Source organism: Neolamprologus multifasciatus, chromosome 19 (genome assembly GCF_963576455.1).
Source record: "Neolamprologus multifasciatus chromosome 19, fNeoMul1.2, whole genome shotgun sequence".
Lineage (NCBI taxonomy): Eukaryota > Metazoa > Chordata > Actinopteri > Cichliformes > Cichlidae > Neolamprologus > Neolamprologus multifasciatus.
The window spans coordinates 10,842,939-10,854,319 of record NC_140457.1 but is presented as its reverse complement, the minus strand read 5'-3'; the positions used below and the strand labels follow the sequence as shown (position 1 = coordinate 10,854,319).

General features: G+C 37.3%; 1 protein-coding gene across 2 annotated transcripts; it reads right to left on the bottom strand.

Annotated features, from left to right (window-relative positions):
* Positions 1–477: 477 nt before the first annotated feature.
* pls1 (plastin 1 (I isoform)) lies at positions 478–10,872 on the bottom strand. 2 transcript variants are annotated; one of them, XM_085144493.1, is made up of 17 exons: positions 10,296–10,872; positions 8,108–8,444; positions 7,715–7,805; positions 6,696–6,856; positions 6,481–6,610; positions 5,387–5,519; positions 4,878–4,959; positions 3,957–4,122; positions 3,252–3,394; positions 3,076–3,171; positions 2,710–2,905; positions 2,372–2,450; positions 1,831–1,945; positions 1,588–1,721; positions 1,332–1,455; positions 1,120–1,253; positions 478–1,025 (listed from the first exon to the last, which is right to left on the bottom strand). In XM_085144493.1, the coding sequence occupies exons 3-17, from the start codon at positions 7,782–7,784 to the stop codon at positions 887–889; spliced, it is 1,902 nt and encodes a 633-aa protein (XP_085000619.1). In that variant the 5' UTR covers positions 7,785–7,805; positions 8,108–8,444; positions 10,296–10,872; the 3' UTR covers positions 478–886. The 2 variants fall into 2 exon arrangements, with proteins under 2 accessions (XP_085000619.1, XP_085000618.1); XM_085144492.1 differs by having other exon boundaries at positions 8,119–8,444.
* Between the last annotated feature and the right edge of the window lie 509 nt (positions 10,873–11,381).

Below are 11,381 nucleotides of genomic sequence, written 5' to 3'. Positions count from 1 at the left end.
AAGTTGCTAAATTCAAAATTACAGTAGAATTCCTTAAATCAGTTAAATGGCATTTATATAGTACAAAGTCACAACAAAAGACACATCAAAACACTTTATATTGTAAGGTAAAGAACCTACAACAGAACAAGAGAAACACAAGTGTTTCTGTCCCTTTATTCACCATGCAGCTTTTTTGAAACACTTAAGATGTATAAGATGCTTCCCCCTATCTAAAGGGGAGACTGAAACATATTTGAAAATGGATAATAAATAAATAAATACATATCAAGTAATGTCAGATTATTGTCACCTCCCATCTTTCAAGTATTTTTAACCTTAAAGTTTTTAGTTATGCTCATTTTAGAAGCTATGTAGAAAAGCCAGATTTTTGCTTTTAATGGCTTTTGATTCAATTATATTTCATGCACTTCTGAACTAATATACATGTTATAACCAATTTGCTTTTTACTTGTGTTTTGATACACAAAACATTCACAGGTACTTTGTACATTTGATAGATTCTCTTTATTAATTAAATAGCAATATTCAATGCACAACATTTACAGACATAAAATGTATTTGACAGAACAGATGTGTGTATAATTCTGCTTTTTCTTCCACTGGATCTCTGGCTCATATTGCAGAAGAAAAAAATAGAATGGGTTACGTATAATAAAGCAAAGAACAATCTTCCATAAAATCACGTATAAAAAAAATTAGCTTTATTGATGGAAAAAGATTTGCAGCTTTCTTTTCTTGCAAACGAATAATAGAGAATGCTAGACTGTTTTTGTTTTGTACGCACGGCGAGGTTAAAACTTAAAGAAAATGAATAAAAATAATTTTTTAAAAGTAAAATACAAATATATTTTTCCATCTTCATTCAGTGTTGTTTGTGCCTACTTCAGTTTTTGGCTTTCTTCATACCATGCCCCATGAGGCAGGCAAACACAGTCATCACCATCTTGGGGTTGACCTCCACCAAATCATCAGGCAGAGCGTAGACACGAGCGCCAATCTTACGAGCCAATGAAATTGCATACCTAGGAGCAGCACAAAAGGAGAGAGGAGTAAGAAAATTAGAAAAGAGCGAAAAATCCAAAGAGGTTGGGAGTTTAAAAAAGTTTTTTTTCTTACTTGGCATTGTTGATTTTATCATCTTTCTTCAGCACTCCATTTTCTCCTCTTGTCACCATGGGGAACTTGACCATCCCCGGAGCAATTACATCAATCAGGTCAATCACAGGCAGGCTGGTGCTGATCAGCTTGTCCTGCAGAAAACAGGCAAAAAGGGGTTTAAAGCACGCAGTCTTTTGATATCATACCATTTCACAAACAAAGATACACACCTTGAAGCTGGTGATTTGTGTGTCCTTTCTATTCTGGCTCAGCATCTTGTTGACCCAGTCCAGGATGATTTGATCTACCACCCTCTCTCCATCACCCAAATCAGACAAAACTTGAATTGTGTACCTGGGGGATTGTAAGAAGTACAGGTAACTGAAACTATACAAGGAGCAGCAGTCGCCAAAGCATGGACTGTCTGTTTTCACCAAACAATATACTACAGCAAGCAAAACACTCTGCAGCTTTGCGTGCACATACCTCCTCATCAGCTGCCAGACCAGCCCTAAGGTGTGTACACGACTCCCCTCGTTTAGATTTACTCCTCCAATTCCAACCAGGGAGAAGCGGGCGACATCCCTGCCCAGCTCCACAGCATAGTTACAGTTTTCCAGCTGGGATACAGGGAAAAAAACAAAACAACATTACATCTCTCATATTTCCCACTGCTGTGCTTTTCCTGTCATTGTCATTGTGACAGCTCTGCTTGTTAGCATCTAGTACCTTCTTCATATTGGCCCCCAGAGCAGGATAAGGAGGGCGGTTGACTTTCTTCCAGTTCACAAACACATTGACCTTATCATAAAGCTGCAGAATCACCAAGCCGTCACACAGGTCACTGGATAAAAACAATGACACAGATAATGGATTTCAATAGAAGAAGAAGAAGAAAAAGACCACCTCTGAGAACACTTAGAGCATGTCATCTCTATTTTTGTTGAAATATGGAGTTTTAGCAGTCTTAGGGGGAGCTCATGTTTTACTGTGCTTTAAAGCTAACAAATAGTAATAATTACACTAATAATTAAATAAGGGATTTATTATTTTCAATGCTGTCTGAATGAGGAAAGCATTAAAATTTAGGATATCTAAGCCCATATCTTACTCTTGTGGAGTCTTCAGTAGAATGTTAAATGAGAACACATCCTAATCAGTTCATTACCATTCTCACCCTCATTAAATGAATCATTTATCTTGAATTACAGCTCCATTCACCCTAAATAACTGATCTGGTCAACATGACTATGTATAACTGATGACATACTGGTAAAGATGGTGCACATGTGGAGAAACACCCAAAGAGTTCATCCAGTTGCGAAATGTTTTTTCTTCTTTGGTCTCCCCTAGAATGATATGAAGACATCATACATGTTATCATACAGTTGACTTCATCTATAATCTGGACGTCTGCCACAAACTCAAGCACCTATTATCATCTCTGGCTTATTATTGGTCTATGGCATGTATAACTAGCATAGCATTATGTTTGTTTTCTCCATGCTCATTTTATGGCTAATATGCCTCTATGTACTGTACATTTCAGCATTTTATGACTCTGTCGTGTAATTGTAAGGCCAAGATGTAGTGGTGGATGTATCTCACTCTCTATGTGCTCTAAATCGTCTCCGTTCATCAGAAGCTTCTGCAGACCGGGGTGCATGTTGAACAGGTTGGCCACAAAGGCCATGTTCAGTTTGCTGTTTCCAGATGTGACATCATGAGGAGTAACAAACTGCCTGCATTCCAGTCTGGCTGCCTGCTCTAGCATCAGCTCCGCCCTTTTCTCCAAATCCCACTCCTTCACAACAAACACACGCAGAGACATGTATGCATAGAAGAACGGTATAGTCTCTATGTAAATATCAGAATGTGAAGAAAACAGGTTAAAATGACAAACAGAAATGTTAATCTTTACATTTAGCTTTATTTATTCGTTTCTCACTGTTATGTGAAAAAATTGTGGCTCACATTGAGACCGCTCATGTCAATTTTTATCCTCATTTGGAATTCATCCTCCTCACAGGAAGTGATCTGATCCATCAGGTGGAAATAGGCCCGCGAGTCCTTCGGTGGGAGAGTACAAGATGAGGTTACACTGATGACTCTGTATTCACGTGTGTGTGTGTATTTATTCTGCACGGTACCTTGATGTCTTCGCTGAAGTTGCTGATTGTTTCCGTTCCTGCGTTGCGTAGATGATAGTTGACCCAGCGGAGCAGCAGCTCGTCAGGGGAGAGAGACATTAGGTGCTCCAGTGATTCTCCATCTGCTAGAAGGGCAATCAGACCTGAAAACACATAACAGCAGTTAATCAACTGTTAAAGCAAGAAAGAGGAAATTAATCAAAAACTGCATTTTTACCTAGAAGCAGCTAGATACTCTCAATTAAAAGTAATGCAGTTGTGGTTATGCTGGTCAAAGTAAAAAAGACGTGCAAAAGAATTCACTAATTTGTTACGAAAAAAGCACAAAAAAATTAAAAATTTATAACATATTTTTGTACCTAGAGGCTGTATGATTACAGATAATATAATATAACATATAAAAATAAAATAAAGCACCAAATGCTTACAGAATGCTGAATGAGAAAAGAAACATAATCATGAACACTCCCAAACTATTTTCAACAAAGGTTCAATAAACACTCCATTAAAAAAGTTTTCTGGCAATTATTTCATAGTTCGGGCTTTTAGGGGTTACATTTTTTACCAAGACTCTGTTATACAGTTTTAACCTAACAAGCTCCACTGTTTTGCCTAAACCTTTCAATTTCAAACCTCTCCCTGCATCACATATGGGTGAGCGCTGTAAATGTGAAGTTGTGTGTTTGCATGCAGGTGTGCGCTGACCTTCGTTCCTGCTGATTTCTATGTCAGCGAAGAGGCCAATCTTGATAACTTGCCAGAGCAATCCCAGAACCAGGTGGGGCTTTCCAGCCATCAAGTCATGGGCATCCATGCTCACCACCGTGCACCCGATAGCTGAGGCTGAATTCAGGGCCAAGACCAGATTCTCCTACAAACACACGTTGCATCAAGATTTTAATTCGAAGTCTGAAACACTCTCATGTCATACAGCAGTGTTTCTGTTGTTTTAAAAGCTCAGCGAAAATAAAGACTACAGATTGAATCCTGCAAATAATAAGAAACTAAGCAGAAATCAGCAGAAGCTGAAAAGGGAACTGCTGATGGACAAATATCATCCAGGAAGAAGTGTTCATGAGATATAACACAGCAGAAGAAAAAGAAGAGGACGATGCAGTAAAAAGTTAATATATTACAGGCTTTTTTGCAAAGTCCAACATTCCAGGAGAATCAGTATATTCAGAATAACACATTAACACATTTACTACCTATCGTCATCTCAGTTGACATCCATATGTTCAGTAGAGGACTTATCATGTGCCAGCTACAGTAAATCTAACCGAATACATTCAGGTCTTTTAAAGTAGTCGTGTGTTAAATGAGAATTTCCCTTTACTACCTTCTTCTTTCTTTTTACTTTTTAGGTGCAGCAAAGGTCATAAGTTGGCCTCTTATAAAAAAAACAACAACAGCAGACTCTTTTAGTCTGCACAGAATCTGGCAACCTGATTCCGCATGCTTTCAAGGTTTATTGCTTACTTTAGTTAACAAGCTGATGATATAGTTTTACAGATGCTCTCAGCTAAAATTTGGCAGAAATTGTGCAGCTATTTTTTTCTTTCCAAATAACATGGATTGGTGATATGAATATATGTATTTACCCACTCACTCAGAACTGCTACTTACTCTCATATGAAAGGTAGAGGGTTTCCTAGTGTTGATGACTCTTTCATCAATCGTGTCTGGCTGAGAATGGTTGATCATCTTGCTGAAAGAGAGTAGTAAAAGAGTGAATTGATTCTGAATCTAGTCTAAGATAAGTGTAACTTAGGGTCAGATTTGGGCACTGGGTAGTCACAAGTTTGATTCCTGACCCTATAGTGCTCTCAATTCTCCCTTTTTATATCCAGCATTTACTGTTTGTGTCTGCCATCTGATAGTTCACTTGCTATTTTTCGTCTGTGAAAGTGTAAAATAAAGACAAGTGTAAAATACTTGTGCAGACAAGTGTAAAATACAGAGAAACCCACTGAGAAAATGTGAGCAGGAAGGCGCTCTGAAACACTATAAAACAATAGTAAAACAAGATTACACCATTCTCTTTTAACCTTTGCTACAACATAAAAGTGCAAAATAAAAATGTTTATAGAGGCGCTTATTCTTGTTTGCCTGTGTGCATGAGCTTGTGTTAATACCATAAGAGGATGCCATCACGGACAGAGGTGAAGAGGCTTTCATCATCGGGGTCCATGGGCAGCAGATGTTGGCAGTCTGGATCTTTTGCCAAAGATTTGTTGATCCAATTTACAAAAGCCACCTTCTCCTCATCTAAACACACATATAAATTTCTGCGGTAAGTAATGTAGGAGCGTAAACAATTAGCTGCTCGGCTGATTGGTAGACGGTTTATGATGTTTATTATAATAAATTATGGTGTTGGATTGAACGGTTAAATCACAAAGATGGACTATTAACTCTCTACAGGCCTCAGGAAAGCCTTTTCCACTATTATCTGATATTTAATAGACAAAAAAAAAAAATTTATTAAACAGCTAGGAAAATCGAAGGGAAGCCTACAGTTGTTTTGTGCCACCTCAAATAAACATTATCATGCTGTTACATTAAATTATAATTCATTTAATAATCTACATTACAGCCAAAAATTTTTTTTTTTTCAAGGACTTCCTCTTTTGTTTATTTATTTTTTTGATATGCTGTATTTAACTAACTAACCAAGGGTTTGAGATACAGAATAGCTATAAATAAAAATAAAATAATCCGTATAGTGAAAATTAATTCCTAGTAAATTAGGTCCAGTTGCTAACATTTATAAACCCTTTTATCCAGTAATAACTGATATATTATGTTTTATATAATTTTTTTTAAATTAAGTATCAATTAAGGATATCTTATTAGTGGATTTAAAGACCTGCTCACACAGCCCTAATATTACTGATTTCATCAATAATATAATATAATATAATATAATATAATATAATATAATATAATATAATATAATATAATATAATATAATATAATATAATATAATATATCAGAAGAGCCGTTGGTATCATTTAAAATTTGAGGTATTTGCTTTCAGTAACATCTTTGCTTTACAAGCTGGAGCTAATCATGCACACAAAAATTGTTCACCGGTGCAATAAAATTCAGCACTAACACACACGCACGCACACACACGCACACACACACACACACACACACACACACACACACACACACACACACACACACACACACACACACACACACAGAGCTTGCTGTCCCTCACCAGCGTAGGAATGCTGGGTTCCCTCGCTAGAGATTCCTGATGTTCCTCCAAAAGAACGAATCCCATCCCTCCGTGACACAATTTTTTTAAATGTCTCGCTGATCTGTCTACTCTTCAGGTCTTGGTAGATCTGAAAGCAAAACATGATGCATTACTTCATGTCTAATCGGGTGTGTAAATTTGTGTATTTACTCCCAGGCTGTACCAAAACTTACAGAGACAAATTCCTCAAAGCTGATCTTTCCATCTTTGTTTGTATCTCCAGCAATGAAGGTCTCGACGATCTCTCGCACCTTGTAGCCTGGAAGGGAAAAGCTTGCCTCTTTGAACAGCTCCTGAAGCTCCCATTCACTCACATAGCCGCTGCTATCAATATCTGGACACAGAGACACAGAAAATACAAAAACGGCAAATCATTTCCTTCATTAAGAATAAAGATTCATATTACAAGTTTATTATTGTAAACTTTCTTTTCTATAGATTCTAAACTTTATTGTTTCATGTGGACAAACTTCATTGCACTGGGGCTGCATGTCAGTGGCCCCTGGGCTTCTGGTTTGTTACTAAAATGAGGCAAAAACTATTTGTGGCACTTTATGGGAGCTTGTTGTTTTCACTGATGATGTCGAAACTAAGGAGCTACTGGATGGATTTCTCTCGCGTTTTGTTCAGACATTCAAGGTGGACTGAAGCTGACTTTACTCCTACACAGCACTGCTATCTTGCATAGATAGAGCGCTTTAGGTTGAAGTTGTAAAATGTTGCTTTTTTTGTTTCTTTCTTTGGGTTTTGTTTGTTTGTGAAACATGAGTGTCGGAGATGAACTTTGACCTGGATGAACGGTGTTAAAAATAATTTTTAAATTGCTCCAAATTGCTGTTTGATGCCTTTGACCTGTTGTCCTTTGTGCTTGATATTTTTATGCCATGCAGAAATGGGAAGATAATATATGTTTTATTACACCACTCATTATTATCAAGATCTTTGCAACTCTGCAGCTGTGATTGTTACTGATAAAATTTGGCACCGTTTATTACACGTGAAACAACAAGTACAATACAAGCAGTAAAACTGGCTTACATAAGAGTCTTTTATTTTATGATGGTAGTAAAACTCTTACTTTGTTCAGAATTACCATTGGTACCTTTATAGGTTCATGTTAGAGTTTGCATGTGTGTGTGTGTTGTGTTTGTGTGTTTGTGTATGCATGTTCGTGGCTCTGTGCGAAACTGACCGATTTTGTTGAAGGCTTCTTTTAGATCTTCCAAGTCATCTCGGGAAATCTGTATAACGTGACTGTCCATAGTAGCTGCAGCTTTGTGCACCTGAAATACATCCCCACCACCCCAAAACACACACAACAAGGGCAGTTTTCAGCAACGGACACAAAGTCTGATCAACCTGACAACTTAACACGAGAGTTGTAACACTTTATTATTGCAAAGACATATAATTTCTATACATGTGAAAACTTTAAATCTAAATTTTAGACATTTGAACTAACATCTTTCTTTGTCCAAACTACAACCATATCAGCATCCAAAATACGTTAAAGATTCCTCATTAATCTCCGAGTCTTTGCTTAAGGGACTACAAAGGCAAAGTGAGACAAGTCAAGGACAATTACCTTCACATTACCTGTGTTTCCCCTCTCAGTCGTGTCTCGAGCATTAAGCCTCTCTAGTCTTCCAGAGCTCTGCAAGGTTTCAAACCGGAGCAGAGAGGAAGCTGGATCGTAGAGGCACTGGAGAGCTGATTATGTCTTTTAGGAGGAGTCAATGGGTGGAGGCACACGATGGACCTTTGGCCTGCCTGGACCCTGAGTCAAGCGTCTTCTGACAGTTAACATTTAACACCTCATCCTGTTATTCTCTGTCGTGGAAGCTTAAATGTTTGCCCCTTCTGGGCCATTGATTTGCAGTCAAAGCACACCTGTCTTACAATGCATCCCAGAGTAGTGGGAGCTGAAAAAAAGGTAAACACATGCATATACAAATAAATGTTTTCCAAATGCACAGCCTGCAGTTTGACAATAGAAATATTGCTTTTTTTTTTACCCTGACTGCTCTGTTAGAGCTGACTTTTGCTTAGTGATAGATAAGCATGCTTAAATTACCTGAATAAAATTGAATACCAGTCTCAATTCACAAGACTTTTAATGTAGCATGAAGCACGAAGAAAGGACACATGGGCAAACAGTTAGCTTGGCTTTATGCAGGCACAGTTGCCCAGCATTTCAGCTCATCCTAGTACAGAAATAATGTGGCGCACACCTTGCAAAACCATGACGTGTTGCTTTTATACTTTGGACTTTTCATCTTCAGTTTATTGATCAGATTAGAGTGATATCAAGTACTTTTAATAACTTGGAAGCTCTTTTTTATTTTCTCTTTCACACATTGCTGGCTGGCCTTTTTTTAGCAGCTATGCCTAAACTATGACTGCTACCATTGTGGCTCACATCACTAAAATTAAACAGTTAACTTTTTAATGCTTTGGTTAATAAGCAGCCATTAGTTGTAGGATAGTATATAATTTTTAGTTAATTACATTAAATTTAGTCACATTGAAACAGCTACACAAATATTTATTACCAAAGGCTGTTTTACAAAGCATGAAGCCACACAATGAACTGAATTGTAACTTTAGTTAGTATAACTGTGATACACTTATACTGACTCACATGTTTAAAAAGTAAAACATGTGAAACATGTGTGCATAATGTTGACTATATTTTGCATTTGCAGCTGTTTTTTAAGGAGGCAGGATCACATTTAGCATTTAAGTTAGACATGTTTAAAACATGAGGCTTGCACAGCTTGCTTCATTGCCACACAATGCCTTGTAACCTGAGGCACGGAGCCAACTGCATCACCTAGATTAAAATGGTCCACGTCACAACAACACTACTACTTCCTCCTCATTCCAACTTTATTCCACCTTTATTGTTATCTTTATCTTTGTAGATCTCTGCTTTCTTTTTTATATATTAATAAGTCGCTGCTGAACTTGTGAAATTTGACCTGCTATAGTCCAGTCAATGTTTTTTCATCCCGAGACACTGTGTAAAAATGACATATAAAAAAAGAATGAAATAATTTGCAAAATATATTACATTAAAACTGAGAAAATTGATTGTCTTGTCAAAGGACATTTCAAAAAAAGTTGGGACAGGTGTTTATTGTGCTACCAACACTGTAAGCGTTCTGAAAGCCAAATCTTCCCACTGTTACTTGCTTCATGATTTCAGCTGGGCTCATTTTTTCTGTTTTTCTGAGCTTACCCCATATTTCCACTGGTTTATCAGTTTGGACTATACATGCAGGCCAGTTTAGCACCCTGACTCTTACTGCGCTAAAAAATGATTGTCTGACCAAGATAACTGGATAACAGCAGATGTTGCTCCAAATATCATTCAGGATTAATTGTGTTTTTAACTTCAAGAAGCACTAATATTTAGTCAGAGGTCAAATGACCCAGCTCAGTGAAGGCTGCACTGATTCTGGATCACTTTTGATTTAGCCCCTTGCAGTGACGTGCATAACTTATACAGGGAAGCGTTTTAAGATTCTCAAACAGTGAGACTCGAACAGTCTTAACGATCATGTTCAACTAGGTGCTTTTTTAGCTTTACAAAAGTTTTCAGTCAGTTGCAAATTTTTAAAAACATGTTCCTCGCTTCACATTTCAAATGAGCCTAGTGTTGGAGACAATTGCACTTCTTTAACAGTAAAATTCACTTGAGACTACTACTTGAGAATGTTGTCGCATATTGTAACTATAATGTGAGAAAAGAACAAAAATAATGAGCTTACTCCCAGTCCCATGCAGGCTGAAGGGCTTAAGATCCCGAGCAAAGCTAGTCCAGAGTTGAAAATCAGCTTGCTGAGGGTCAGTTCTGTACTCCTTTCTTCCGTGTTCTCCTTTCCACACTACTTTTTTTCACCCTCTGTTTTTTTTATTAACCCTTTTCGTTCTGTCCTTGCAATCTTTTTTTTTTTAAAACTTTCCTTCTCTCCTTTTCTCTTTGTTTACCTCTGAGCTTGTTCTTCTCCCATTTCTCCCATCGTATCAGTCAAAAAGACTGATACGTGTCATAATCAGGCAGAACAAAGACAAGTTTGTACAAATCTTCCCTTCTTGACTAAGATGAACTAAATGCATTTTTATCTCTGATCACTAGGATACAGTATTTACTCCCTGCATCCACACAGACCAAGGAGTCCATCATTCTGTTTCCTTCCTTCCTTTGAGTCTTTTCTTCCTCTGACACTTGATCGGCCTGTTTTCACTCGGTGACTCTGATGTGCTCTCCGGTTACTCTCAGGTAAGCACTCCTCTGTCAGCTGCTGACGTATGAGCTGCTGTATTGGTTCAGTTGGTAGTGCAAAAGTGTACCAGCCATCAAAGACTTTCTCAAGGGCCTCCTGCATTATTCACTTTATCTAAAAGCACATACACAAAAAGGTGAACCAAGTAAAAGCCACACAGATATACAAAAGTACACCGAGAGACTCAAATAGCTTGGAGTTATATACAGGGTACATTTAAAATTCAAATTATTTGCATTATTTGAGAATGTAGCTTATAGGCTGCTTTTACTTTAGCAGGTGTTATTGTTTTGCTAATGATATTAAATTATTAAAGATCATCAAACTTTAATTTGTTACACAGAATGCAGGCATGACAACATCCAATAAATATCCAGATTTTTGCTCATCAGAATACTAAAAGATTCACATCTTACTTTTTGTAGACTTCGTCTAATCATTTGTCATCATTTTCTTTTAAATAACTGCCAATCTATCACATATTAATGCGTATATCAAACAAGTTCAGTCCCTTTGGCCAAACTTTGAAAATGTCCTTTCAGTAATTAGTGCATTGGCAGTCAACATTCT